The sequence below is a fragment of the Hyperolius riggenbachi genome, chromosome 4 (genome assembly GCF_040937935.1).
Source record: "Hyperolius riggenbachi isolate aHypRig1 chromosome 4, aHypRig1.pri, whole genome shotgun sequence".
NCBI classification, from domain to species: Eukaryota; Metazoa; Chordata; class Amphibia; order Anura; family Hyperoliidae; genus Hyperolius; species Hyperolius riggenbachi.
The window spans coordinates 214,141,903-214,168,922 of record NC_090649.1 but is presented as its reverse complement, the minus strand read 5'-3'; the positions used below and the strand labels follow the sequence as shown (position 1 = coordinate 214,168,922).

Genomic DNA, 27,020 nt, shown 5'->3' with positions numbered 1-27,020 from the left:
GAGCCACAGGTAGGTAGGTACAGTGGTGTGAAAAACTATTTGCCCCCTTCCTGATTTCTTATTCTTTTGCATGTTTGTCACACTTAAATGTTTCTGCTCATCAAAAACCGTTAACTATTAGTCAAAGATAACATAATTGAATACAAAATGCAGTTTTAAATGATGGTTTTTATTATTTAGTGAGGGAAAAAACCTCGAAACCTACATTGCCCTATGTGAAAAAGTGATTGCCCCCCTTGTTAAAAAATAACTTAACTGTGGTTTATCACACCTGAGTTCAATTTCTGTATTACCCCCAGGCCTGATTACTGCCACACCTGTTTCAATCAAGAAATCACTTAAATAGGAGCTATCTAAAACAGAGAAGTAGACCAAAAGCACCTCAAAAGCTAGACATCATGCCAAGATCTAAAGAAATTCAGATACAAATAAGAACAAAAGTACTGTAATTGAGATCTATCAGTCTGGTAAAGGTTATAAAGCCATTTCTAAAGCTTTGGGACTGCAGCGAACCACAGTGAGAGCGATTATCCACAAATGGCAGAAACATGGAACAGTGATGAACCTTCCCAGGAGTGGCTGGCCGACCAAAATTACCCCAAGAGCGCAGAGAAAACTCATCCGAGAGGCCACAAAAGACCCCAGGACAACATCTAAAGCAGGGCTTTTCAACCTGTGGTACGCGTACCACCAGTGGTACTTTGCTGTTGGCCAGGTGGTACACACCAGGTTTGTCTGCCACTTGTCATCATACCATCTTGCCTCCACAAAGCTCAGCTCCCCTTGTTCTCTCCCTGCTGTGCTGCCCTGCGGCATACTTCAGACCTCAGATCAGTGGTGAAGAGACAGCTAGGCAGTCGGTGCACAGTGACAGTGACAGTCGGGTTACTGCTGATGTGAGGTCTGAACTATTCTGCAGGGCAGCACAGCGAGGACCTCTGGGGCTAAAGAGGCTTCCACCTTCCTCCACAGTAGATGGGATCCAGCAAAAGGACGCCCAAAGATCTCCTTGTCTGCATACCCGCATACGCCGTAGCAGGTCTCCGCTTTGATTTTGGTGGAAACAGCCGAGCCTGATCGGGTCCACTCTACTGCGCAGGCCCACGGGTGGTACTTCTACATTTTCAGGTGATAAAAGTGGTACAATTAGTGAAAAGATTGAAAAGCCCTGATCTAAAGAACTGCAGGCCTCACTTGCCTCAATTAAGGTCAGTGTTCACAACTCCACCATAAGAAAGAGACTGGGCAAAAACGGCCTGCATGGCAGATATCCAAGGCGCAAACCACTTTTAAGCAAAAAGAACATTAAGGCTCGTCTCAATTTTGCTAAAAAAACATCTCAATGATTGCCAAGACTTGTGGGAAAATACTTTGTGGACCGCCGAGACAAAAGTTGAACTTTTTGGAAGGTGCGTGTCCTGTTAAATCTGTCGTAGAAGTAACACAGCATTTCAGCAAAAGAACATCATACCAACAGTAAAATATGGTGGTGGTAGCGTGATGGTGTGGGGTTGTTTTGCTGCTTCAGGACCTGGAAGGCTTGCTGTGATAGATGGAACCATGAATTCTGCTGTCTACCAAAAAATCCTGAAGGAGAATGTCCGGCCATCTGTTCGTTAACTCAAGCTGAAGCGATCTTGGGTGCTGCAGCAGGACAATGACCCAAAAGACACCAGCAAATCCACCTCTGAATGTCTGAAGAAAAACAAAATGAAGACTTTGGAGTGGCCTAGTCAAAGCCCTGACCTGAATCCTATTGAGATGTTGTGGCATGACCTTAAAAAGGCAGTTCATGCTAGAAAACGCTCAAATAAAGCTGAATTACAACAATTCTGCAAAGATGAGTGGGTCAAAATTCCTCCAGAATGCTGGAAAAGACTTGTTGCAAGTTATTGCAAACGCTTGATTGCAGTTATTGCTGCTAAGGGTGGTCCAACCAGTTATTAGGTTCAGGGGGCAATTTCTTATTCACACAGGGCCATGTAAGTTTTGAGTTTGTCACTAAATAATAAAAACTTTCTCACTAAATAATAAAAACCATCATTTAAAACTGCATTTTGTGTTCAATTATGTTATCTTTAACTAATGGTTAACGGTTTTTGATGAGCAGGAACATTTAAGTGTGACAAACATGCAAAAGAATAAGAAATCAGGAAGGGGGCAAATAGTTTTTCACACCACTGTATATGCAGTAAGTAATGGGTATTATAATGTGCACCTGTCACACACAAACAGGTAGCGGACAGGCACAGTGACACTGCGTGCGCTCACGTAGGTGGGTGGATGCACAGTGAACAACAGGTAGGTATATGCAGTGATGGGTAATGTGCACCTGTCACACACACAGGTAGTAACTGAATGTGCTGGGCCTGGCAGTTTCACACACAGTATGAATTATCAAGGCTGTCTATGCAACACAAGTGTCAGTGGGACACACAGAAAAAAAATAGATCACAAGAACAAGATTAGCTCTCAAAAGAGCTGTTGTGGGGTGCTATTTTAGCAATAAGAATCAGCATGGAGCAAGCTAAGAAGCTTACAAGAGCCTAACTAATCTTTCCCTATGAGAGAGTCTGCAGCAGCTGTCCCTTCTCTATTTACTGCAGGCACACGAGTGAGTAAAATGGCCGCCGATGCCTGCCTTTTATAAGGGGGGGAGTGGCTCCAGGAGGGAGTGTGCCTGAGTTGGCTACAATGTGCCTGCTGACTGTGATGTAGAGGGTCAAACCTAACTTCCGGTAAAGTTAGCGGTTCTCCGCGATCATGAACCCCCGGAGGTTCGCCTGGAACCGCTCGCCGGCGAACTGTTCGGGCCATCTCTATTAACAAGGGGATTTATGGTTTTCATTGATCAGACTGTGCCAAATTGAGTAAATAAGACCTAGGGCTTGATTCACAAAAGTGTGTTAACTTAGTTAGCATGCCAAAAAGCCCCTTAGCATGCCTAAAGCCCTTTAGGACGCGCAATAAGTTAGCGAGTGCAAAGTTTAGCGCCGCGCAGTGCACGCAAAACGTTGCACCGGGTGCACTCGAAACATCATGCGGTGCGACGTTTTGGGTGCATTGGGTGCGCCGTTTTAGCACCTTAGTTAGCACACCTAAAGCTTTTAGGCGTGCTAACTGAGTTAGCACCCTCATGTGAATCGAGCCCCTAATGTCTATTTCTTCTTAGAAGTTTTGACACATGTGGTAGCATTTTGCCATGTGAGCCTGTAAATAGTGTTATTCCTTTTTTTTGTTGTTTTTTTGTTGTTGTTTTTTTTCACCACTGGCGTAGGGATCAGCATAGTAGCAATAGCCACTAGACCACCACTAGCCACTAGACCACGAGAACAATCTGTATGTTGGGGACCACTAGGCTACCAGGGAAAATAATATAAGGGTGGATCACTAGACCTCCAGGGACTAAAGGAAGAGGGGCTTAGATCACTAGATTATCAGGGAAAATTGTATGAGGGTGACCATTAGTCTAAGCGGGGAAATTAATATGAGTGGTACTAGACCATCAGATAATATAAGAAGTGGGGGATGACCACTAGACAACCAGGAAAAGCTATATGGGGGCCCAGAAGACCATCAGGAAATGCTATATGGGGCAAATAGATTAGTGGCACAACATAAGGATCGCTGTTACCATGGGCTGCAGAGCAGACGGCTTGAATGGGGAAGGGGCACAACCATTTGCAGTGGAGCCCAGTGATTTTTAGATGTGCCCCTGTTTTTCACCACCATTTCAAGTTCAACTTCCTAAATCATTTGTATCTCTTGCTTTATTCAAGTCACATCCAATTCCATTTTCATGTTTATGAACATTCATTGCCAAGAATTATACAAATACATATATATAAATGGTGACACTATACCTTTGGTACCAGGAAACTTTCATCTCTTCTGAGAAGTATTTCATGAAGCAGTGGAATCTGATTCCTTCTGGTGTGCAATGGATTTTCAGCTCAGAAGCAGTTGATCCTAAGGAAAAGACAGGATATACTGTATGATTTCAGACCTTTTCACCCTAGGTTGGAAATTTTATTTGGAGAGGCAAGGGAATACATTAGCTCTCTTGCTGGATACTGCAGAAAGAGCTATTTTTATACAACACAGGCATATCCTTTGTAAGCCTCAGTTATATGGGAAATAAATTGAATTACTGATTTTGATGCATTTGTATGACTATCCTCCACCAAGATGCAGAAAGCTATAATAATGCATTATGATTTTCAGGTCTCTCATAGTATTATTCTTTTTACTTTGCCATCTTGACAATGAACATTCAGACACAACATGCCTTAGTGAAGCTTCTATCCACAAATGATAAACACTTAGTAATTTCTGTAATTATCTTTATAATAGACTGCTCACTTTATCTTTTGTGTACCAAGATTTTTCAAATTGCCTGCATCTCCCAGCATTAGTTTTCTGCATGTTTTTTTTTTTTTGTGTGTAATTTAACATTCTGCAATATACAGTATAATATATACAGTAACTATAAATTGAACTGAAGAAGTATAATTGCATTTAAGGCAAATATGTTTATTCAACATATTTCATTCCTGATACTCAGGGACGGATTTCTGGCAAGGCCACATAGGCCATGGCCTAGGGCACCAGAATTTTAGGGGCGGATCAGTTAGGGGCAGTAAAGCTGTTCTATGCAGCCATCCCTATCTACAAAGACAGCTTTAACCTTTGAACTCTCTGTCCTGTACTTGTGTCATCCCTGCAAGACCTGTAAGCTCTATCCTGCAGGTACACTTCAGCCTAACTCTCATGGTGACACAATGGGTCCATCATTAACGAGATGGCAAACATAACAGTTCTTAAGGAAAACATAATTTATAATCTATACGCGTATTACTAAAATAGTTATTGTCTGTGACATCCAATGATGGAAAGTAAGGAGAATTCTTATTGGGGCACACAGAGATAACAACCATACAGATGGTATAGTTGGCCTTGGGCGGTAAAAAGTACAAATCCGGCCCTGCTGATACTTCATACTAAGTATGAGCAAATTGGTTACTCTGTGTCTTTACTTACATTAAATTAGGCTAAGAATTAATATGTTACACTGTATTGGCATTATTCAATGTACTGATATTGTCCAGCATCTATTCAGTGAAAAAAAATGTAAGCTATATTTTGATGTATAGAACTAAATATAGTGTATTATCATGCATAACATTTTCATGTTAACCACTTGAGGACCCACCCTTTACCCCCCCTTAAGGACCAGCACTGTTGTAGCTGATCTGTGCTGGGTGGGCTCTGCAGCCCCCAGCACAGATCAGCGTGCAGGCAGAGCGACCAGATCGCCCCCCTTTTTTCCCCACTAGGGGGATGATGTGCTGGGGGGGTCTGATCGCTCCTGCCTGCTGGGTGTTGCGGGGGGGGCACCTCAAAGCCCCCCTCCACGGCGAAATCCTTCCCCTCCCTCTCCTACCTGGCCCCCCCTTGGAGATCCGGGCTGCACAGGACGCTATCCGTCCTGTGCAGCCAGTGACGGGACGTCCCCTGTCACATGGCGGCGATCCCCGGCGCCATACAAATGTAAACAAAGCGGATTATTTCCGCTTGTGTTTACATTTAGCCTGCGAGCCGCCATCGGCGGCCCGCAGGCTATTCACGGAGCCCCCCGCCGTGAATTGACAGGAAGCAGCCGCTCGCACGAGCGGCTGCTTCCTGATTAATCAGCCTGCAGCTGGCGACGCAATACTGCGTCGCTGGTCCTGCAGCTGCCACTTTGCCGACGCGCGTTATGAGTGCGCGGTCGGCAAGTGGTTAAAGGACCACTATAGCGAAAAAAGTAAGCAGTTTAGATCTGACAGAACTAACAGGGGGGATTCTCAGAGTTGTGTTTATTTTAAAAGCATTTCCTGATGGGCAGTTGCTCACTGTCAAAATAGTGTTATACCAGCCAGCCTCCCTAACGGCAGTTAGACCTAGCAACTGCCATTCAGGAAATGCATTTAAAAAAAACTCTGAGAATCTCCCATGAGGAGATGGACTAGTCCAAAACCTGTTGGTTCTGTCAGATTTTTACTGCTTAATTCTATTGCTGTAGTGGTCCTTTAACTAGTGTACAGATTAACCCTTAGACTGCCACCGACGTCTATAGGTGTTTTGTGCATATGCCACAGCATCTAAATGCTTTTTTATACAAAACTAATTCCACCTGCAGCGGATGTTTATAGGTATTTTATAGGTATATAGGTATAGGTATTTGCCACAGATAACTAAAAGACATTTAGTACAACGTCTTTACAGTCTTGTATTTATAGAGTCTTGTTATGAGAATTGATGAAGCATCAAGCATCCCTCACTCTCAACTCTTTTAAACATGTTGCTGGCATCAAATTCAAAATGAAATGAAATTGAAAAAACAAAAATCTCAGTTTCAAAATGTTTTCTTTTGCCTTTTTACTATTTTCAATATAGTGTTCATATTATCTACACATCACTGCATTATGTTTTTATTTACACTTTACACCGTGTCCTAACTTTAAAAAATTGGTTTGTAAATAAACAAGCATAATTAAAAACAAAATGATATTCATTCCCTTTAAGCTTCTCATGTGGTGTGCATGAATACAGGATACAATATGTATCATTGCTTCCATTATATTATGTTTATGACTAACATAGTTCTAACATTTCTTTAGAATTATTTTTTAAGTCATTGGTATCTCAATAGACTGCATTGCTGGCAATTTATGTGTGCTCATTCTGCCTTGCTATCCAGCACACGTGTATATCTCCTTGAAAAACTGCACATAAAAATACACGTTACTCAGCAAGATTTTCTTAGTTCAGATGTATTAAATAGCATTAGCATATTCATTTTAAGCACAGTAACAGAAAATGTGAAATAAGGTGAAACACTTTAAAATGCATTTTGAGCGAGAGCTTTGTAGATACTCAGGGGAAGCTAAGAATGGAAGGGAAGAAAATTAAAAAGATAAGATCGTTTATATTCTAATGTCTTTGGAACCGGTATTGCAATAAAGGTTTGTCTTTTAGAATTGCTAACAGACCAAAGGGTATTAAGGTCTTTTAAGAATCTATTATGCAATATCAAAGTCAAACAGGTATTATGGCTTCCAAAATGTCATGTTTTGAGCAATATTCCGCACAGAATAGCAATCTAGAGGCAGCACTGCCAGCTAACTAATTTACCCTACCAATGAAAAGCATATACACACTCAACTTTTCTTTGAGCTAGACATGTAGTACCCAGTTAAGCTGTATAGGACAACCAGGATTTTTCGTAACTGGAGTAAAGAAACCTAAAGCTCTCTGCTGAATGCACTGCAATTTATGGTTTTCACCTCCATGTCCCCCCTGCGCGGTGTGCCTCCATGTCCCCCCTGCGCGCCGCTATACCCCCGCAGTGCTGGCGACACGCAGCGTGTCGCCAGCACAATGTTAACCTAAGCGCTGTCTGTCAGCACCACTCCCCTGCCTCCTCCGCATCGGCGCTACCCGCCCGCGTCCCTTCCCTCCTGCTGATAGGAGGGAAGGGACGCGGGCGGGTAGCGCCGATGCGGAGGAGGCGAAGGAGCGGCGCTGACTGACAGTGCTTAGGTAAACATTGTGCTGGCGACGCGCTGCGTGTCGCCAGCACTGCGGGGGGTATCGCGGTGTGCAGGGGGGACATGGAGGCACACCATGGGGCAACAGAGGCTGGTGATAGTGTGCACAACCAGCCTCTGTGCCCCACTAATATAATTAAATACCACCTCGGGTTCTCTTTAAGGAGAACTATGGAGGCTGCCATCTTCATTCACTTATAACCAATGCCACTTACCTGTCTTCTGTGCTGATGCTGTGCCTCTAATACCTTAAGCCACTGGTCCAGAATGAGAATGCTGATTAGATGCATTAATTCTGGTTTGGCTCCACTGGCTGCATGCTTGTTTCAGGTGTGTCAGTCAAAAGTAATTAAAGTGTAAATCTCAATGTGACAACTGGCATTGTTTACATGGGAATGAAGATGACAGCCTCTGTATTCCTGTCACCTGAAGTGAGGAAACTTGCTTTATGTTAGATACTTACCTATGTAAAGAGAAGGCTTCCATAGAGACTTTCTGGTCCTCACTCCCTACATCCCATGCTTTCCCCCATTTACTTTATGCACCTTTGGTACTCCTCGGTAGGCTTCAGAAGTATTTGTGCCCCCAAGTGCTTCTGAAGACAGGGACATCCATACTTTGCTGATGTAGGCCTGGACTCAGGGAAAGGGCCAGCTGAAGCAGAGGTGACAGAGGCTCCAGCCTCAGGGCGTGGCATAGGAAGGGGCGCACAACTCATTCAGCTATCATTCCCCTATTGAGTTCCCCTCAGGAACGGCGATACATGGCATTGACTGCAAGCCAGATAACTAGAGATTAAGGTTTTGGGGGCCCTGGGGCTTTGTGCCCCCAAGTGCTTCTGAAGACAGGGACATCCATACTTTGCTGATGTAGGCCTGGACTCAGGGAAAGGGCCAGCTGAAGCAGAGGTGACAGAGGCTCCAGCCTCAGGGCGTGGCATAGGAAGGGGCGCACAACTCATTCAGCTATCATTCCCCTATTGAGTTCCCCTCAGGAACGGCGATACATGGCATTGACTGCAAGCCAGATAACTAGAGATTAAGGTTTTGGGGGCCCTGGGGCATCTCTTAGTCTAATCTCGATCAGTGTGTGACTGCTGGGGTGTGAGGAATGGGGGCACTTTGGTGTCTCAGCCTTGGGTGCTGGAGGACCTCTCTGAGGAGAGTACTTCTGAAGCCTGCACCTGGTATTGCAGGTTGCAGGTTGAATACTTTCAATGGGGGATAATGATGAAACAATGATGTTTTCTCTGTCTTGCTTCTGGTTCACTTTAAACCCAAGAGTTACATAGTTATATAGTTATTTGGGTTGAAAAAAGACATATGTCCATCGAGTTCAACCAGAGAACAAAGTAAAACATCATCCTGCTCCCTCACATATCCCTGTTGATCCAGAGGAAGGCGAAAAACCTTTACAAGGCATGGTCCAATTAGCCCCAAAAGGGAAAAATTCCAAAAATAGCAACATTGCTCACTACTGCATCTACTAGGTCATTAATAAATAAATTGAAGAGCACTGGACCCAGTACAGACCCCTGTGGGACACCACTGCTAACAGTCTCCCATTTTGAGTATGATCCATTGACCACAACTCTTTGTTTTCTGTCCATTAGCCAGTTCCCTATCCATGCACACAGACTATTCCCCAGTCCTTGCATCCCCAACTTTTGCACCAGACTTTTGTGTGGAACAGTGTCAAAGGCCTTTGCAAAGTCCAAGTATATCACATCTACAGAATTCCCAATATCCACATTAGCGTTCACTACCTCATAAAAGCTGAGCATGTTAGTCAAACAGGACCTGTCTTTAGTAAACCCATGTTGATGCTGAGATATTGCAGATCATGATCAGTTCCACCATATGCCCAAACATTAAAATCATACTGCAGCTGTCAGGAAGTGTAGCACAGCATGTACTTGTATGAATTTTCTTGTTTGCTGACATTGTAAAGATTAGCCATACAAGGGAACACTGTCAAAGTTTTCTAGCTTATCAAGTAATGTAATATATGTAATCAAGTGTACAAACCATTAAAGTGTACCAGAGATATCTGAAACAGAAGATTTCATACTTACCTGGGGCTTCCTCCAGCCCCATAAGCACACGTGAGTCCCTCGCCGTTCTCCCACGGTCTGCCGTTCAGCCACGATAAGCCCCGGTAACAGGCTCAGTAGCGTCAGAGGTGGTCTTCTGCACAGGCGCGGGAGGTCCACGCATGCACAGAAAACTACAACTGATGTGACTGAGCCAGTTACCGGTTGTACCACAACAGAACAGAGCAACAACAAACAATCCGTATCCATGGAAAAGATTAGGCCCAAAATTATACCAAAACAAAGCAATCAATGGTCTAAATACCAAGACAAGTGCACACAGGTATATTGTTGTATGAATATTTATGTATTCGGATACCTCCCCTTTGACAACACTGGCAGTGAACTTGTTTTTATTGTTTTTTGGGATATGTCCTTAAATAAAGTTCTTTTGTATTTTATTACACCTGTGAGCCAGTTACCGGGGCTGAACGGCAGACGGCAAGACTCACACATGCTCATGGGGCTGGAGGAAGCCCCAGGTAAGTATCAAATTTTGTGTTTCAGATGTCTCTGGTTTCTTTTAAAGAGACTCCGTAAACAAAAATTTAATGCGGTTTTCTTCCATCCTACAAGTTCCAAAATCTATTCTAATGTGTTTTGGCTTACTGCAGCACGTTCTACTATCACCATCTCTGTAATAAATCAACTTATCTCTCTCTTGTCAGACTTGTCGGCCTGTGTCTGGAAGGCTGTCAAGTTCTTCAGTGTTGTGGTTCTGTGATGCATCTCCCCCCTCCAGGCCCCTCTCTGCACATTGCCTGTGTTTTATTTAGATTAGTGCAGCTTCTCTCTGCTCTATTATCTTTTACAAGCTGGATAAATCCTCCTCTGAGCTGGCTGGGCTTTCACATACTGAGGAATTACATACAGGCACAGCTGTCTGTACTCTGCAGGAAGAAACAGCCTGACACTTCAGTGAAAGATAGCTGCAGGGGGAAAGAAACACACAAATGATCTCTTGAGATTAAAAAGGAAGGCTGTATACAGCCTGCTTGTGTATGGATGTATTTTCTATGTGTGGACATACTGTACATCAACCTACTTCCTGTTTTGGTGGCCATTTTGTTTGTTTATAAACAAACTTTTTAAAACTGTTTTTAACAGAGATGTCCCCTAACGCACTGGTATGTTAACTTTTGTGCGATTTTAACAATACAGATTCTCTTTAAGACATCAGTATTAGAGATGGCACTCATGACGTCACGCACATGCGCAGAAAGTGCCCGGCAACAGGAGCTCGATCTAGGACGCGCTCCGCTGGGCAGCGCAGGCGTACTACTCCAGGTCATTGCGATCCGGAAGTAGTAGAAGGCCCAGAGATTTTGAGATGTTCGCCGGCGAACGGTTCGGGAACCGTTCGCAACATCTCTATTCAGTATATCGTAGGTAGGTCCCATTCTTAAAGAACCTCTTATTTTCTATATAAATGTTGTTTGAATTTGGCTATAAAACTTTCTGCAGAATAGCCTCCACAGTGCAAATTATGTAACCAAATGATTGCTCTCTTTCAGTTCTGCCCTGCCATTAGACTTGGATACAATACAGTATGCATGTGTAGCATGGACTGTACTTAGGGATAATGCCTGCCTTCTACCCTCCCCCTTTCTGGAAAGTGGACATGGAAATGTACACTAACAAACAAGGTACAGTGCAAACAGTGTTTGCTTGTATAGATGTATAGTTATCCTTCCCACAGGTTGTAGATCTGTAGATATCCACTAATTTCCCTTCCCTGTATTGCATGCATCCATACTACATACAGCAACCTGCCTGAGCTACTAAAGTGCAAGTGACCTCCAAGATGGAGCAACACAGAAAATGAAAAGGTCTGTGAACACATTGGCCTCCCTTGATATGGGGCCCCACAGCAGCAGCTATGATAGCTATGGCTATTGCTATGTTGGCATTAATATATAGTATATTCTGGCGTATAAGGCCCGGTTCACATTAGCGGTCGCCGTCCGGAATCGCCGTGCCGGAGCCGGACCGCATGCGGAACGGACGGAACGGACGCACGGCATAGCAATGAAAGTCTATGCGTCCGTTCACATGCGTCCGTTTCGTCCGGACTGGATCCGGACCGGATCCGGACTCTGGCATAAGACCCAACATGCGCTATTTTTTGGTCCGGCTCCTCCGGCAGACGTATCCGGAGCGGAGCCAGACTGCACCATCCGGCCAATACAAACCAATGAGAACCGGAGAGCGCACAACGCACTGGCTATAAAATCCGGATGTTCTACCCCACTTCCTATGCGTATTGTAGCGGCGATTTTGGATGGGGACACATGGGCAAGCATTTTGGAGTGGAGCAGCAGTGACTTTAAACGTGCTGGAGATGTTGGCAGTATGTCGGAGGTGGAGGTGAGTGCTAAACAGCGGAGGGCCTGATTCCACAGGTCCACCTTCTGCTGAACTCCCAGACCCCAACATTTTTATTCTATTTCTACTATCTTTTGCCAAACGGATCCGGATCGCATCCTGATGAACACCTGATGCAACCTGACCGGATCCGGATCGGATCCGGATCAGAACCGTACGGTTCCGATCCCGATCCGGTCCGGATCCGGTCAGGTCATCCGGTCCGTTTGGCAGAGAACCGCAAGTGTGAACGGGGCCTAAGACTCATTTTTCACCCTTGAAAATCTTCTGAAAAGTTAGGGGTCGTCTTATACGCTGGGTGTTATTGATGACGGGTGATACACCCTATCCTGTTAACGCATCTCAGATCTCGCTGCTGAGGACTGTAGTGAAGCGGGGCAGGTGCACATGTGCGAGATCTGAGAGGCAGAGAAGGAGGTAAATTGGATACAAGGGCGGGCCAGAAGGATGAAAAAGGCATGTTTCATGGGCACAGCGCAATCTGTTCTTCCATACCGCTCTGATAAACAGGTAGACAAGGAGAGCTGACCAATCCACTTAGGGAGAGGGAGAGTTGACCAATCCAACCAGTTAATCACCGATATACTGTTATTCTGTATACTGGTTACCACATACAGTACAGCACCAGTATCCATTCATACCAGTATATGATGATTTTTGTTTGTTTTTTTATTTGGTATGTGCTGGAAGAGGGAGAGTCTTATACGAGTGTATATCCCAAAATCTATATTTAACTGAAAAAGATGGGCAGTCGTCCTATACGCTGGAATATACGGTATAAATACTTTGTGAACAGCAGTATGCAGATTGCTAGTGCATCAGTCTGTTTAACTTGATTACACCTTTCCAGCACCTCTTATTGTCTATATTAATATAGTTTAGATATTTTGAAGCATATGGTGCTGCCAGCTCTCAGCTGTCTTTGAGTAGCTTATGTCTAAAATTAATACTTAGAGTGTAACACTTAGGAGAACAAGCCCCAAAGGAAATACTAAGAATTTTACCTTACTACAGCAAAAGTTATTCCTAGAATTTCTCTCTGTCATTTTTATATGTTTTCCAATACATATGGTAGAAGCAGTACAAAGAAAATGCTGTTTAATGAGGAAGAACATTTACATGTACAATCAAAGTGTTTTCTATTATTTCTTATAGACATGGGTATGTCAGTGCATATGATGACAACCATTATTTCAAGATGCTGCTGATGATCACAATCTGGCTTTTTAGATAAGGCAAAGAGCAATGTGAAAATTGCAGCAACCAACAGTAAACAATAAGCAGTCATTATTCACTCTTCTGACTGATAAAAGGCAAACACTGATTTCTCTGGGTTATTGCACCCTGCACATCATTACTGAATTCTGAAAGTCTCTTGTGTTCTCTGCTGAAAACAATGTGCGTGTGATTCTCTTTCTGTGTGTGTGTGTTTATGTGAATATATGTGTGTGTGTGTGTGTGTGTGTGTGTGTGTGTGTGTGTGTGTGTGTGTGTGTGTGTGTGTGTGTGTCTACACGTGTTTGTTGTGTTTTTCACTGTCTCATATTCATGTACCTAATTTCATATTAGGTTGCTGAATCGCCTAAGGAACTTTTATTTCATTAATTGTTAGCAAATGTACTGCTAAAATGTACTTATCTGAGCAGGCACGTGCAGAGGGGGGTGCTCTGGGTGCTCCAGCACCCCCCTTTGTGGAGCACACTGCTCTGGACCCTTCTTCCTTATTGAGTTTCCAACTGCCTGTATTTGGACGGGCTGTCTGTTATTTTGGGCTGCTTATACTTGTGCCTCATTTGTTTTGCACGCGCTGATACAAAATGTATACATTTGAGCTAAGGCACGGTATGCCAGCCCCTTTTCTCCAGCCTGAGCCTGAAACAAATTGTGGCTCTATGATTGGCGCTGGCACAGAAGCTCCGCCCTCCCTATCTGCTTGTCTGCACCTCCAGCTCTCCCTGGAACCATATAGCTACTCCCCCCACGTGTGGCAGCAGACTGGCTAGGCAATTCTCTTGGAGTGGTTGGAGGAAGAGGCACAGTCAGTGCAGCAGGTATAATTGAGCACACAGCAGCCTTGTTTCACACTCATCAGCAACATTAGGTCCTTCTGAACTACGTATGTTGTGCCCCGAACCCCCTCCTCTCTCCCCTCACTAGAAGCGGTGAAGGTAGGTAGGCATAGGTAGGTGCCTCAGTAGTTAGCCAGGCATAGGTAGGAGACCCAGTATAGGTAGGTAGGCATAGGTAGGTGTCCCAGTAGTTAGCTAGGCATAGGTAGGAGTCCCAGTATAGGTAGGTAGGCATAGGTAGGTCCCCTAGTATAGGTAGGTAGGTAGGTGTCCCCGTATAGGTAAGTAGGTGCCCCAGTAGTTAGGTAGGCATAGGTAGGTGTCCCAGTATAGATAGTTAGACAGGGCCTGGCTGGCACAGTAATAACAATTACCAAGGTCCAGCTGCAACAGATAGGGCTGTATAATGTCAGTGTCAGTGAGTAACACACACGAAAAAAAAAAACACATCAGGAAAACATTAGCTCTCAAAAGAGCTGTTGAGGGGTTCTATTTTAGCAATAACAATCAGCCAGGAGCAAGCCAAGAGCCTAACTAATCTTTCCCTAGGAGAAAAAATCTGCAGCAGCTCTCCCTAGTCTGTCTATTTGCAGCAGGCACACGAGTGAGTGTCATGGCCAGCAAGCCTGTCTTATATAAGGGGGGTGGGGCTCCAGGGCTTAGTGTAGCCTGAATGGCTACAATGTGCCTGCTGACTGTGATGCAGAGGGTCAAAGTTGACCCTCATAGTGCATTATGGGGCTAATCGAACTTCCGCAAAAGTTTGCCTGGTCCAGGCGAACCACCAATGTTCGCCTGGAACCGTTCGCCGGCGAACCATTCGGCCCATCTCTACAGGAGACACGGTTAGCACAGATCACACAGGCAGAAATCATACAGGGCAGGGGCATAACTAGAAATCCCCGGGCCCCCTTTCAAAAAAAAATCCGGGGCCCCCCCTCTTCCCCGGCCCGCTCAGGGCCTTTTTGGGGGGCAGGAGGGGTTGTAGCATAAGAGGAGAGTGTGGCAGATCGGCGGGGAGGGGGGTCATTCCCCCCCCCTCACCTTGGGCTCTCCTCTAAGCACTCCCCCTCCTGCAATCATTAGTGGCAGCAGGCGGGCGGCGGCAGGCTGAACACATACCTATATCGTGCAAGAGGTTTCGATCAGTAAGTGCTTCATGTTACTTCCTGCGTAAACAGTAAATAGCATTTGGAAGCATATTGTAAATTATCAAACGGTTAGTCTATCTGATGCAAAAAGTGCTGCAGAAGACGTCAGTGCTATATAAATACATAAATATAATATGGTAGGACCTTAGACTATGACTATGGTAGGATCAGATTGTGAGCTCCTCTGAGGACAGTCAGTGACATGACTATGCACTCTGTAAAGTGCTACAGTATATGTCACTGCTATATAAATACATAATAATAATAATAATATGGTAGGACATTAGACTATGACTATGGTAGTATTAGATTGTGAGCTCCTCTGAGGACAATCAGTAACATGACTATGTACTATGTTTTTGGGGCTTTTTGTCCGTAAAAAGTCACATCACTGCAAGGAAAGGGGGACGTGGGTTTGGGGCAAGGTTTCCTACCACTTGTTGGTACTACTATGCATGTCGGGGGGGGGGGGGGGGGCTTTTAAAAAAAATGTAAAACCCACTTAAGGCCCCTCTGCACGGCCCTGTATCTGAGTCATAGAGCCATAAAGGAACTAGGAATAATCCCAAAGAAAGATAATCAAATTTAGGCTTGGGGAATGTGTAACCTCCAACCTTGTTATTAGAGTGTAAATTCATTATCCTCACATCCTGTATGCATATATATTGTTTAATTGGAGAGGCACGGGGGTTAATTTAGATTTATAAAAGCATCAATGGGGAAAGGTATGGTATGATTCAGTAAATTTCAATAAATTCAATAAAGTTATTCACAAAAAACAATCCATAAACATCATAAAATTGTCAAAACAATGCAATTTGCCATCAACAGCAGTCATTCAACATAAACAGCCTATTTCTATTATAACATTTCTGCCAACAAGTAAAGTGCAGAAAAAAAGAAAGCTAGTAGAACCTTTTTTACTGGAGTGCTTCTGCTATACAATTGCTTTTGCCACTCCTAATGGAGGAATAGTATTCTTCAAATATTGCAGTCCTTTTTTTTCAGCCAATGTAAAGACAAAACTCAAGGTGTTTCATATACCTGACACAGGTAATGTTCCCAGATTAAAGGATTCATAGGTAAGGTTTCTTTCCATAGTTCATAAATATCTCACATAATAGTATAATAAATCTAACTGCCTCTGAGGACCTGGTAGAATGGCATGCATGGACAAGCTGTGGCATGGACAAGCAGGCACACCACAGATTGTCCATGCACTCCATTCCAAAAGGATCACAGATGCAGTCTTAAATGGCATCTTTATACAAAGCCAGGACTCAACCCGTGCCGGAAGAAATGTTTAACACTTTATTTCCATCTATAAGCGGTGATACAGCATGGTGGATGAGTGCTCATTCACTATACTGTATCACCGCTTATAGATGGAAATAAAGGGCCTGATTCATAAAACGGTGCAAACACTTTGCACGCCTGTAAAAAGCCCTTTATCACGCCTAAACTTAGTTTAGGCGTGATCTGAAGTAACTTGCGCGAAGCTCGCAAGCGCAGTCGTGCAGGCGCGCGCGCAGTGCACCGCGCTTCGCGTGCAGCGCCCATTAAGCCCTATGGGACCTTGCGTGCGTGCCTGCACATTTGCGCACGCAAAAGTTTGCGTGCGGGAGCTTCGCGCGAGTTACAGCACAAAGCGGTGATAACTTTGCTAGTGCAAAGGTTATCACACCTAAAGTCTTTTAGGCGTGATAACTGAGTTATCACCGCTTTGTGAATCAGGCCTAGAGTTGAGCCAAAATTTTCGTAATTTCGCATTACTATAATTACGCATGCGAAATTTGCGATTACGATGCGAAATTACGGTAGCGTAATTGCCATTAAAATCGTAATTGAAAATACCGTAAGCGTAATTTTCAACGCGTAATTTCGTTCATACCGTAATTTCGCATTAAACCATAACGCTCCCGTATAAAAAAGCTGCCGACTTTAAGGGTTAATAGCAAAGCCCCCTTAAATGCTAAGAGCCTCAAATTTGGAGAGTATATTAAGGAGATCAGAAGGAATAAGAGGAAAAGTTTTTTTTTCAAAAAGACTTTATAGTTTTCCAGAAAATCGATGTTAAAGTTTCAAAGGAAAAATGTATACATTTAAAAACCCGCCGACTTTAACGGTTAATAGCAAAGCCTGCTTAAAGTTTAGGAACACCAAATTCCCAGGGTATATTAAGGGGATCAGTGGGAATAAGAGGAAAAAAATGTTTTCAAAAAGACCTTATAGTTTTTGAGAAAATCGATTTTTAAGTTTCAAGGGCAAAAATGTCTTTCAAATGCGGAAAATGTCAGTTTTTTTGGCACAGGTAACAATAGTGTATTATTTTCATAGATTCCCCCAAGTGGGAAGAGTTTTACTTACTTCGTTGTGAGTGTGGGAAATATAAAAAAAACGACGTGGGGTCCCCCCTCCCAGACCTCTTTAACCCCTTGTCCCCCATGCAGACTGGGATAGCCAGAATGCGGAACACCGGCCGCGTGGGGCTCCGCACCCTGACTATACCAGCCCGCATGGTCCATGGATTGGGGGGTCTCGGAAGGGGAGGGGCAGCCAAGCTTTCCCCTCCCCCTCCGAGCCCTTGTCCAATCCAAGGACAAGGGGCTCTTCTCCACCTCCAATGGGCGGTGGAGGTGGAGGCCGCGATTTCCTGGGGGGGGGGGGTTCATGGTGGCATCTGGGAGTCCCCTTTAAAAAGGGGTCCCCCAGATGCCCACCGACCCTCTCAGGAGAAATGAGTATAGAGGTACTTGTACCCCTTACCCATTTCCTTTAAGAGTTAAAAGTAAATAAACACACAAACACTTAGAAAAAGTATTTTAATTGAACAAAAAACATAACCACGAAAAAAGTCCTTTAATATTCTCAATTAACCATTAATACTTACCTGTCCCTTTAAATAAATGATCCCTCACAATATCCTCGGAAATTGGCTAATCAGTTACAATGTAACAAAGTTATTACAATGTAACAACTTTGTTGCATTGTAACTACGCCGCACCCGACGTCACTCGCCGCTCAGCCGCCGCATACACTTACGCGTCTGTGCAGGACGCTAAGTCCCCGCCGGCTCCCGCCGTCCACCCCGCCCACATCTGTCACCCACATGTGGGTGACATGTGGGTGACATGTGGGAGAGGCGGGGAGGGCAGCGGGAGCCGGCGGGGACTTAGCGTCCTGCACGGACCCGACAGAGCTCTGAGCTATATAGCTCAGAGCTCTCTAAGCATCTTTGTATTTGGGCTCCAAGGAGCCCCATTGGTCCTTAGCAGATCAATGGGGTTCCTTCTGATTTAAAGCAAATTACTAATAAAGACGGTTTACACTTAGATGTGTCGTACATCTCTTTCATGTCACTATCCTACTGGACTCCCCTTTGGTGAGTCTCTGCGATCTCAGGATATCTACTATATTCCAGAGGAATCTGTAGTGTGCAACATCGCTGGTGAAACGACACCATTTGAAAGTTCTGCGGACCACCTATCAAACTCGTTTACAAGATTATACGGATTGTTCTTAGTATTAGGTGAGCTATTTACGAACTATTGAAACAAACCTCATATATGAGTCCTTTAAATGGGGGATAATACCTGTATCAGGTTCATTAAACAAGTCGAGTTTTCTCTTTACTTTGACTGAAAAAATATTTAAAGGGATACTGTAGGGGGGTCGGGGGAAAATTAGCTGAACTTACCCGGGGCTTCTAATGGTCCCCCGCAGACATCCTGTGTTGGCGCAGCCACTCACCGATGCTCCGGCCCCGCCTCCAGTTCACTTCTGGAATTTCTGACTTTAAAGTCAGAAAACCACTGCGCCTGCACGCCCGTGTCCTTGCTCCCGCTGATATCACCAGGAGTGTACTGCACAGACACAGACCATACTGGGCCTGCGCTGTGCGCTCTTGATGACATCAGTGGGATCGAGGACACGGCAACGCAGGCGCAGTGGTTTTCAGACTTTAAAGTCTGAAATTCCAGAAGTGAACCGGGGGCGGGGCCGGAGCATCGGTGAGTGGCTGCGCCAACACAGGATGTCTGCGGAGGACCGTTAGAAGCCCCGGGTAAGTTCAACTCATTTTCCCCTGACCCCCCTACAGTATCCCTTTAATTACTGTAATATTTGTACAATACTATGGTTATATTCCTTCATTAAGAGTGGCTAAAGCAATTATGTAGTGGACGCACTCCATAAACAAATGACATGACTCATACCTTCCTCCCCTATTGATGCTTCTATAACTGTACATGAGTGCTGTAAAAAAGTGTCTATCCAATTTCATTAAAGGTACTACTCCAGAAAAGTGAAACTTTTTTTATGCCTGGGCCTTCAGATTTAAGCACTAGTTAAGACATATGGGTACTCCACCAGATATATATATAAAAAAGTGCAATTTATACTGTATTTGCCAGAGGTTAACTAGAAGCTTTGGGGCTTGATTCACTAAAGCGTGCTAAGTGTTAGCACGCCAGAAAAAAGCCCCTTAGCGTGTGCAAAATACCTTTGCACACACTAATATGCACGCAAAAGTTTTCACGCGCAAAGTTTAGCATTGCGTGGTGCATGTGAAGCATCGCACCGGTGCGCGTGAAACGTCGCACTGTCCGCGTGCAAAATAGCCTGAAAAGCTATTTTGCATGCGGACGGTGCGATGTTTTGCGCGCACTGGTGCGACGTTTCGGGCGCACTGGATAGCGATCAGTAACAGCTTTGACCGTTCAAACTGCTTAGCACCCTAGTTTGCACATGCAAAGCTTTTAGGTGTGCTATCTGTGTTAGCAATTAGCACCCTTTAGTGAATCAAGCTCTTTGTCTGCAAAACTTTACACTGTTTCATGTATCTTACTTTCTTCTAACAAAGCTATGCCATTTCCATAGTTCTGAACACCGCAGTTGCAAACAGAGGTACTCAAATGTCACTAGACTGTTAAAATAATATACTGCATCTTGATGAATAATGTTCTCAAAACAGCACTGCAAAGGTAAAAATTGAAGTATCTTGATTGCTGAGTGTAATATATAGTTGACTTTCATGAATAATTTGCAAATGTTTCTGCTTTTTACAGATGGAATACAGTGTGCGACAATCCATACATAAATGGCAGTGGATCCAATGATATAAGATATCTTTGAAGCACACCATGATTTGTTGCTGTATGTGTATAGGTGAAGTGCAGGCACTAATCTCTGTATAAATTCAGGACCACTAAGGGAAGCTCAAAGCCTCCAAAGGTGCACGGTAATGGTAATTTGTGTACAGACCTTTACTACTTGGTTACTTGGTATGTGTAAGATAAACTGGTTCTTATCTCCAGGAAAGGTCTAACCTTTTTTACATTTACTCAAGAACTGGGGTGTGATTTACACCTAAAATATATCCTTATGGAAGCAAATAGTTATGTGACATACAAGCAATTAATTCAATTGTTCTTATTCAAACTGGTTGTTAGAAGATGTTGCCATGGCCATTTATAAATTCTTTCGGGTACCACTTTCTCAGTATTTTCACAGTATACAGTGGGTTGAAAAAGTATTCGGCCCCCTTGAAGTTATCCACATTTTGTCACATTACTGCCACAAATATGCATCAATTATATTAGAATTCCACGTGACAGACCAATACAAAGTGGTGTACATGTGAGAAGTGGATCGAAAATCATACATCATTCCAAACATGTTTTACAAATAAATAACTGCAAAGTGGGGTGTGCGTAATTATTCGGCCCCCTGAGTCAATACTTTGTAGAACCACCTTTTGCTGCAATTACAGCTGCCAGTCTTTTAGGGTATATCTCTACCAGCTTTGCACATCTAGAGACTGAAATCCTTGCCCATTCTTTGCAAAACAGCTCCATCTCAGTCAGATTAGATGGACAGCGTTTGTGAACAGCAGTTTTCAGATCTTGCTACAGATTCTCGATTGGATTTAGATCTGGACTTTGACTGGGCCATTCTAACATAAACAGGAGATATGTTTTGTTTTAAACCATTCCATTGTTGCCCTGGCTTTATGTTTAGGGTCATTGTCCTGCTGGAAGGTGAACCTCCGCCCCAGTCTCAAGTCTTTTGCAGTCTCCAAGAGGTTTTCTTCCAAGTTTGCCCTGTATTTGGCTCCATCCATCTTCACATCAACACTGACCAGCTTCCCTGTCCCTGCTGAAGAGATGCACCCCCCGAGCATGATGCTGCCACCACCATATTTGAGAGTGGGGGTGGTGTGTTCAGAGTGATGTGCAGTGTTAGTTTTCCGCCACACATAGCGTTTTGCATTTTGGCCAGAAAGTTCCATTTTGGTCTCATCTGACCAGAGCACCTTCTTCCACGTGGTTGCTGTGTCCCCCACATGGCTTGTGGCAAACTGCAAACGGGACTTCTTATGCTTTCTGTTAACAATGCCTTTCTTCTTGCCACTCTTCCATAAAGGCCAACTTTGTACAGTGCATGACTAATAGTTGTCCTATGGACAGAGTCTCCCACCTGAGCTGTAGATCTCTGAAGCTCGTCCAGAGTCACCATGGGCCTCTTGACTGCATTTCTGATCAGCGCTCTTCTTGTTCGGCCTGTGAGTTTAGGTGGATGGCCTTGTCTTGGTAGGTTTACAGTTGTGCCATTCTCCTTCCATTTGTGAATGATCGCTTGAACAGTGCTCCGTGGGATGTTCAAGGCTTAATAAATCTTTTTGTAGCCTAAGCCTGCTTTACATTTCTCAATAACTTTATCCCTGACCTGTCTTGTGTGTTCTTTGGACTTCACGGTGTTGTTGCTCCCAATATTCTCTTAGACAACCTCTGAGGCCCTCACATAGCAGCTGTATTTGTACTGACATTAGATTACACACAGGTGCACTCTATTTAGTCATTAGCACTCATCACGCAATGTCTATAGGCAATTGACTGCACTCAGATCAAAGGGGGCCAAATAATTATGCACACACCACTTTGCAGTTATTTATTTGTAAAAAAATGTTTGGAATCATGTATGATTTTCGTTCCACTTCTCATGTGTACACCGCTTTGTGTTGGTCTTTCATGTGGAATTCCAATAAAATTGATTCATGTTTGTGGCAGTAATATGACAAAATGTGGAAAACTTCAAGGGGGCCGAGTACTTTTGCAACCCACCGTATCTCACTATATCTGATTCCAGATAACTGCTCAGAAACAACCCTAGCATTTTCTACAAAATATAATGATCTGATGGGTATAAAAACTATTACAGACATTAAAATGAAGTCAGTTGTGTAAACTTTTCTGTCTGCCTGTCTGCTGCTGTCTTCTAGTCCAAATATAAACCATGAGAATTGGAGACAAACATGTAATGTACAAACAGAGCTTAAAGCACTCCTTGAAGCAAGTCTTACACCTGGCCAGTGTGTTTGTGGTGTGATGCTCCCCCCCATCGCATCACACAAATCGTGATTCATATGACCCTACAGCAGAGTGCGCCGACAGGCTCATATGCATAGTACCGCCCCCTGCACGCCCTTCACCACCCATCGCTGCCCCTTGCCCAGTGAAGTACTCCCTGCTGGACAAGAAATATGTCACTGGGATTCCTAGGTTCACCGTTATATCCACATCGTTCCCCGCATGCGTGGCACACTGCCGCCGCCAATGTATTCAAATTTTCTGCATCACCCACTGACTGACATGCAATTTTTCGCTGCAGAATTCCGATGGTAACATGCTGTTGACATTATGATGGCTTGGCTGCAATTCGGGCACTACTGACGCAATGCAACATGACGGGGTAAGCATTCTAGGCCTCATAGACTTTCAGACTCTGAGAGCTGATTTATTGCTGCTACCAGGCATGCTATTGACCTGAGGAAGTGGAACTGTAGCCCACAAAATGTGTTGTCTTTTATGCAATAGAAAACTTTTCCTGCTTATACAGGTCCAGTCCTTCATATGTGGGTAAGCAAACCTTACCCTATTTCTTTTATTATCATTTCATCTACACATATTGGGTGCCTTTCACCCCTTGTACTAGCTCAGAAACATGCTCAGCAGGTTTCAATTTTATTTAAATTTGTGTGTTCCTTAGGTTTGCAACAGACTATTTATTTCTGATGTTTAAAATATTTCCATTTAATATTTTCTATGGTATAAGGAAGGAAAAATGTCTTACCACTGACTTTGCTCATTCCTAGTATAATGTCTTCAAACACTGGGGAGAGAAAGAATAATTGTTAAAACAGAAAATAACAAGTGGGGAAAATACAGAAAAGTCATGACAATATCCTGCAAACATGTTTACTGAAGGATATTATCTATTTTGGCCAAGCACATGGTGGCATGACATGCAACACAGCCCCACATTAATCATCATCGTTCTATTTGTGTGTAAAACATATAAGATCTGTTATATGACTGTTTGCACAGCAAAATCCTAACTGCTGCTTTGAGAAAATGTTTAGTCAGGTAAATGTCAATGATAAGATAATTCTTGCTGGTGATAGGCTTAGTACAGGTTTGCACCAACAGTTAAGGCACAATTTGCACATTAAAATGAAAATGTATAAATGAATATTTTTATGGGATGTGCCGTGATGCATAATAATGTAAATGATATTATGCGTGCCTTAAAATGTTCTTTTTCAGTTAACTATACATTTAAATTTTAAATATTTGAAAGTCTTTTGTGAAAATATTGACTCCCCTAAGGATTAACAATTTGCTAACTAATTAATTCCACCTCAGGTGCTGGCCTTCAATTTCTTAAAATATACTAAAGAATAAATACAATCAATGTTAGCAATAAATGTTTCCAAAAACATCCAGTCAGAGAGACGAGGGACAAGGTTAAAAATTAAACAATTTGCAACTAAGGAAAGGCTCAACGTATGTGCTGCAAACATTTTTTCAACTCCTTAAAGGAATACTGTAGGGGGGTCGGGGGAAAATTAGTTGAACATACCCGGGGCTTCTAATGGTCCCCCGCAGACATCCTGTGCACGCGCAGCCGCTCACCGATGCTCCGGCCCCGCCTCCGGTTCACTTCTGGAATTTCAGACTTTAAAGTCAGAAAACCACTGCGCCTGCGTTGTCATGTCCTCGCTCCCGCTGATGTAACCAGGAGCGTACTGCGCAGGCCCAGTATGGTCTGTGCCTCATTTTCCCCTGACCCCCCTACAGTATTCCTTTTCAAAGTCAGTAGAGCTGTAGTGCAATCCCTCAGAAGTACCAACCCAGGTTGTCAAAGTAAGTAAAGCTGCTGTATAATGCCCCAGCAGCACCCACCTAGATCTTCAGAGTCAGTAGAGCTGCTGTGTAATCCCTCAGTAGCACCCACCCAGATCTTCAGAGTCAGTAGGGCTGTTGTTTAGTCCCTCAGTAGCACCCAGATCACAACAAACAACCATACATCTGATCACTTGGAAACAAGTCTCACCAATAGGCAAGCTAAGACCCTAAATTATCCACAAAATCCAGACTAACTTTAGGATGCAGAGTAAGCAGTCTTTCTATATTCGACTCTTAAAGGGGAACTGAAGAGAGAGGTATATGGAGGCTGTCATGTTCATTTCCTTTTAATCAATACCAGTTGCCTGGCAGCCCTGCTGGTCTATTTCTCTGCAGTAGTATCTGAATAAAACCAGAAACAAGCATGCAGCTAATCTTGTCAGATCAGACTTATAAGTCTGAACCACTGAAACACCTGATCTGCTGCATGCTTGTTCAGGGGCTATGGCTAATAGTATTAGAATCAGAGGATCAGCAGGGCTGCCAGGCAACTGGTATTGTCTAAAAGGAAATAAACATGACAGCCTCCATATACCTCTCTTCAGTTCCCCTTTAAACACAACTATTTTCAAGTTCAACGTCAGATAACCATCCCACCCGACATTTATATTCTGTTGAAACGAAGAATATAGAAAGACTGTATATATTGGACTTTGACCTGGAGCCACAAAAATTGGCACCTTTTTTTCTGATTGTACATTGTGAGATAGCTATTTGAAGCGCACCAATTTCCATTTTTTCCTAGGATTCAGAGTAAGGTCATGTAACGTTCAGGATATGATTTTCTGAAGATATATAATTGTTGACTTGTTGTTTGATGAACACACAACACAACAATGCATTGTGGGGAAGGGATGAGGTAGAGCTGGGGCATTAAAAGGCAGGAAAGAAGTGTCCTAATGCCAGAGGGGACATTGTGTAGGAGTTCCCATTCTGCAAGAATCACCCCTTACCCTGTTAATCTGCCGGCAAGCAGGCTGTTGGTAAATTGGGGTGGCCACAGCACGGAGCAGGGGGGCAGAAATTGCGGCGCAAAGAGGACACAGAGGCATGTCATGGAGCAGGGAACATGCCTCTGTGTCCTATCTGCCCCCCTTTCCCTTGAATCCACCCTGGGTACACTTTAATGTGTCCTTGATAACTCTGATCCGCAAGCTGCTAAATAGGTTCAGCCCTAAGGAAAGCTAGGAAACAAAAAAAGACAGCATGAGGATCCTCCTTTGATTTGTACTCAAGTGATGTAATGTCCTTGGCCTCACTTATATTTTCAAATTCAGCTGGATGATGCAGTAGACAATCTTTTATGGGAGGCACCCACAAATAAATCTCAACAATGTTCAAGCAACAACATTTAACAAGACAACTTCATATGCACTTAATGCAAATATGCACTGCACAATTTGCAGGCTTTAAAAATATGTACTGATCCTGAATGACCTTAAAAAGCAGGGCAACATGTAATACCTTGTCTTAAATTGGCTTATTTTTTGTGGCCTTATTGAGGTGGGGGGTGGGTTGAGGAGTGGCCCTAGAGTTCCACTTTGATCTGTTTCAATGTTTCTATATGCTGTGAAGAAGCCCATGAGTGGTAGACGAAAAGCATTAGTAGGTAGAGCTTTAAGGTTGCTGGGAAGCTTTAGAGGCTATTCTTTTCAAGCCAACTGACTCATCACCAGGCCAGTTTAACCACTTCTCTACCACAGGGTTTTTCACCTAAAAACCACAGCAATTTTCACATTTAATGGAGGCAAGGGTTAATGGGCTTAATAGGGGTATAATTTATTTAAAAAAAACCTCACTGATGCTGATCAGTCACTAATGCTGTGTTAGTTATCTGAGATCCTCTCACGAGTGATCTCAGTAACTGTAACAGCATAGAGACTGATGCAATGTTTACACACATTCTGCATGAATGAGCACCGTCATTGGCTTTGTGAACACATGTTCACATCAGCCAATCACGGACCAGCGGGTGCCCGACGCGTATGCACATCCGCGTGCACGCGGACGCGCACGCGATCGCAATCGCGCACATCAGCAAAATAAACAGGAGTTGCCTATTTACGCCCCTGTGACTCAGGTGAAGTTTAAAGGGGCGTAGATAAGTGTGGCAGAGGTTGTTAAGTGGTTAAAGAGTGACTGCGGGCAGCAATACTGCAATTGGAAGGATTATGCAGAACAGGCAATCACTCTGCTGCTGGAGTTCATAGTACTCCAGCCAGCAGTGAAATAAATGGTAAATCTCAGATTAACTCAGTGCTGGGCCGAAATTACGCATTAGCGTAATTACGCATCGTAATTCACTACAAATGCACCGTAAGCGTTACGTGTAAGGTTAGGGTATTACGCGTAATTAATTACGCGTAGACCGTAGGTTACGTTATTACACGTAACAAATTACGCGTAAGACAGTAAACTCCCATTGAAATTACACAGTCTGCCGTAATCGCGTAATATTATGCTGCCGTATAATATAAAAAAGCCAC

At 43.7% G+C, this 27,020-nt stretch overlaps 1 protein-coding gene across 2 annotated transcripts in view; it reads right to left on the bottom strand.

Moving 5' to 3' along the window:
- MYOM2 (myomesin 2) overlaps positions 1-27,020 on the bottom strand; it is a 222,968-nt gene that overhangs the window by 16,919 nt on the left and 179,029 nt on the right. For both annotated transcript variants that reach the window (XM_068281345.1, XM_068281347.1), the window contains 2 exons: positions 23,420-23,458; positions 3,864-3,969 (listed from right to left, as the gene is read on the bottom strand). In XM_068281345.1, coding sequence (XP_068137446.1) covers positions 3,864-3,969; positions 23,420-23,458 — 145 coding nt within the window. The remainder of the gene's footprint in view (positions 1-3,863; positions 3,970-23,419; positions 23,459-27,020) is intronic.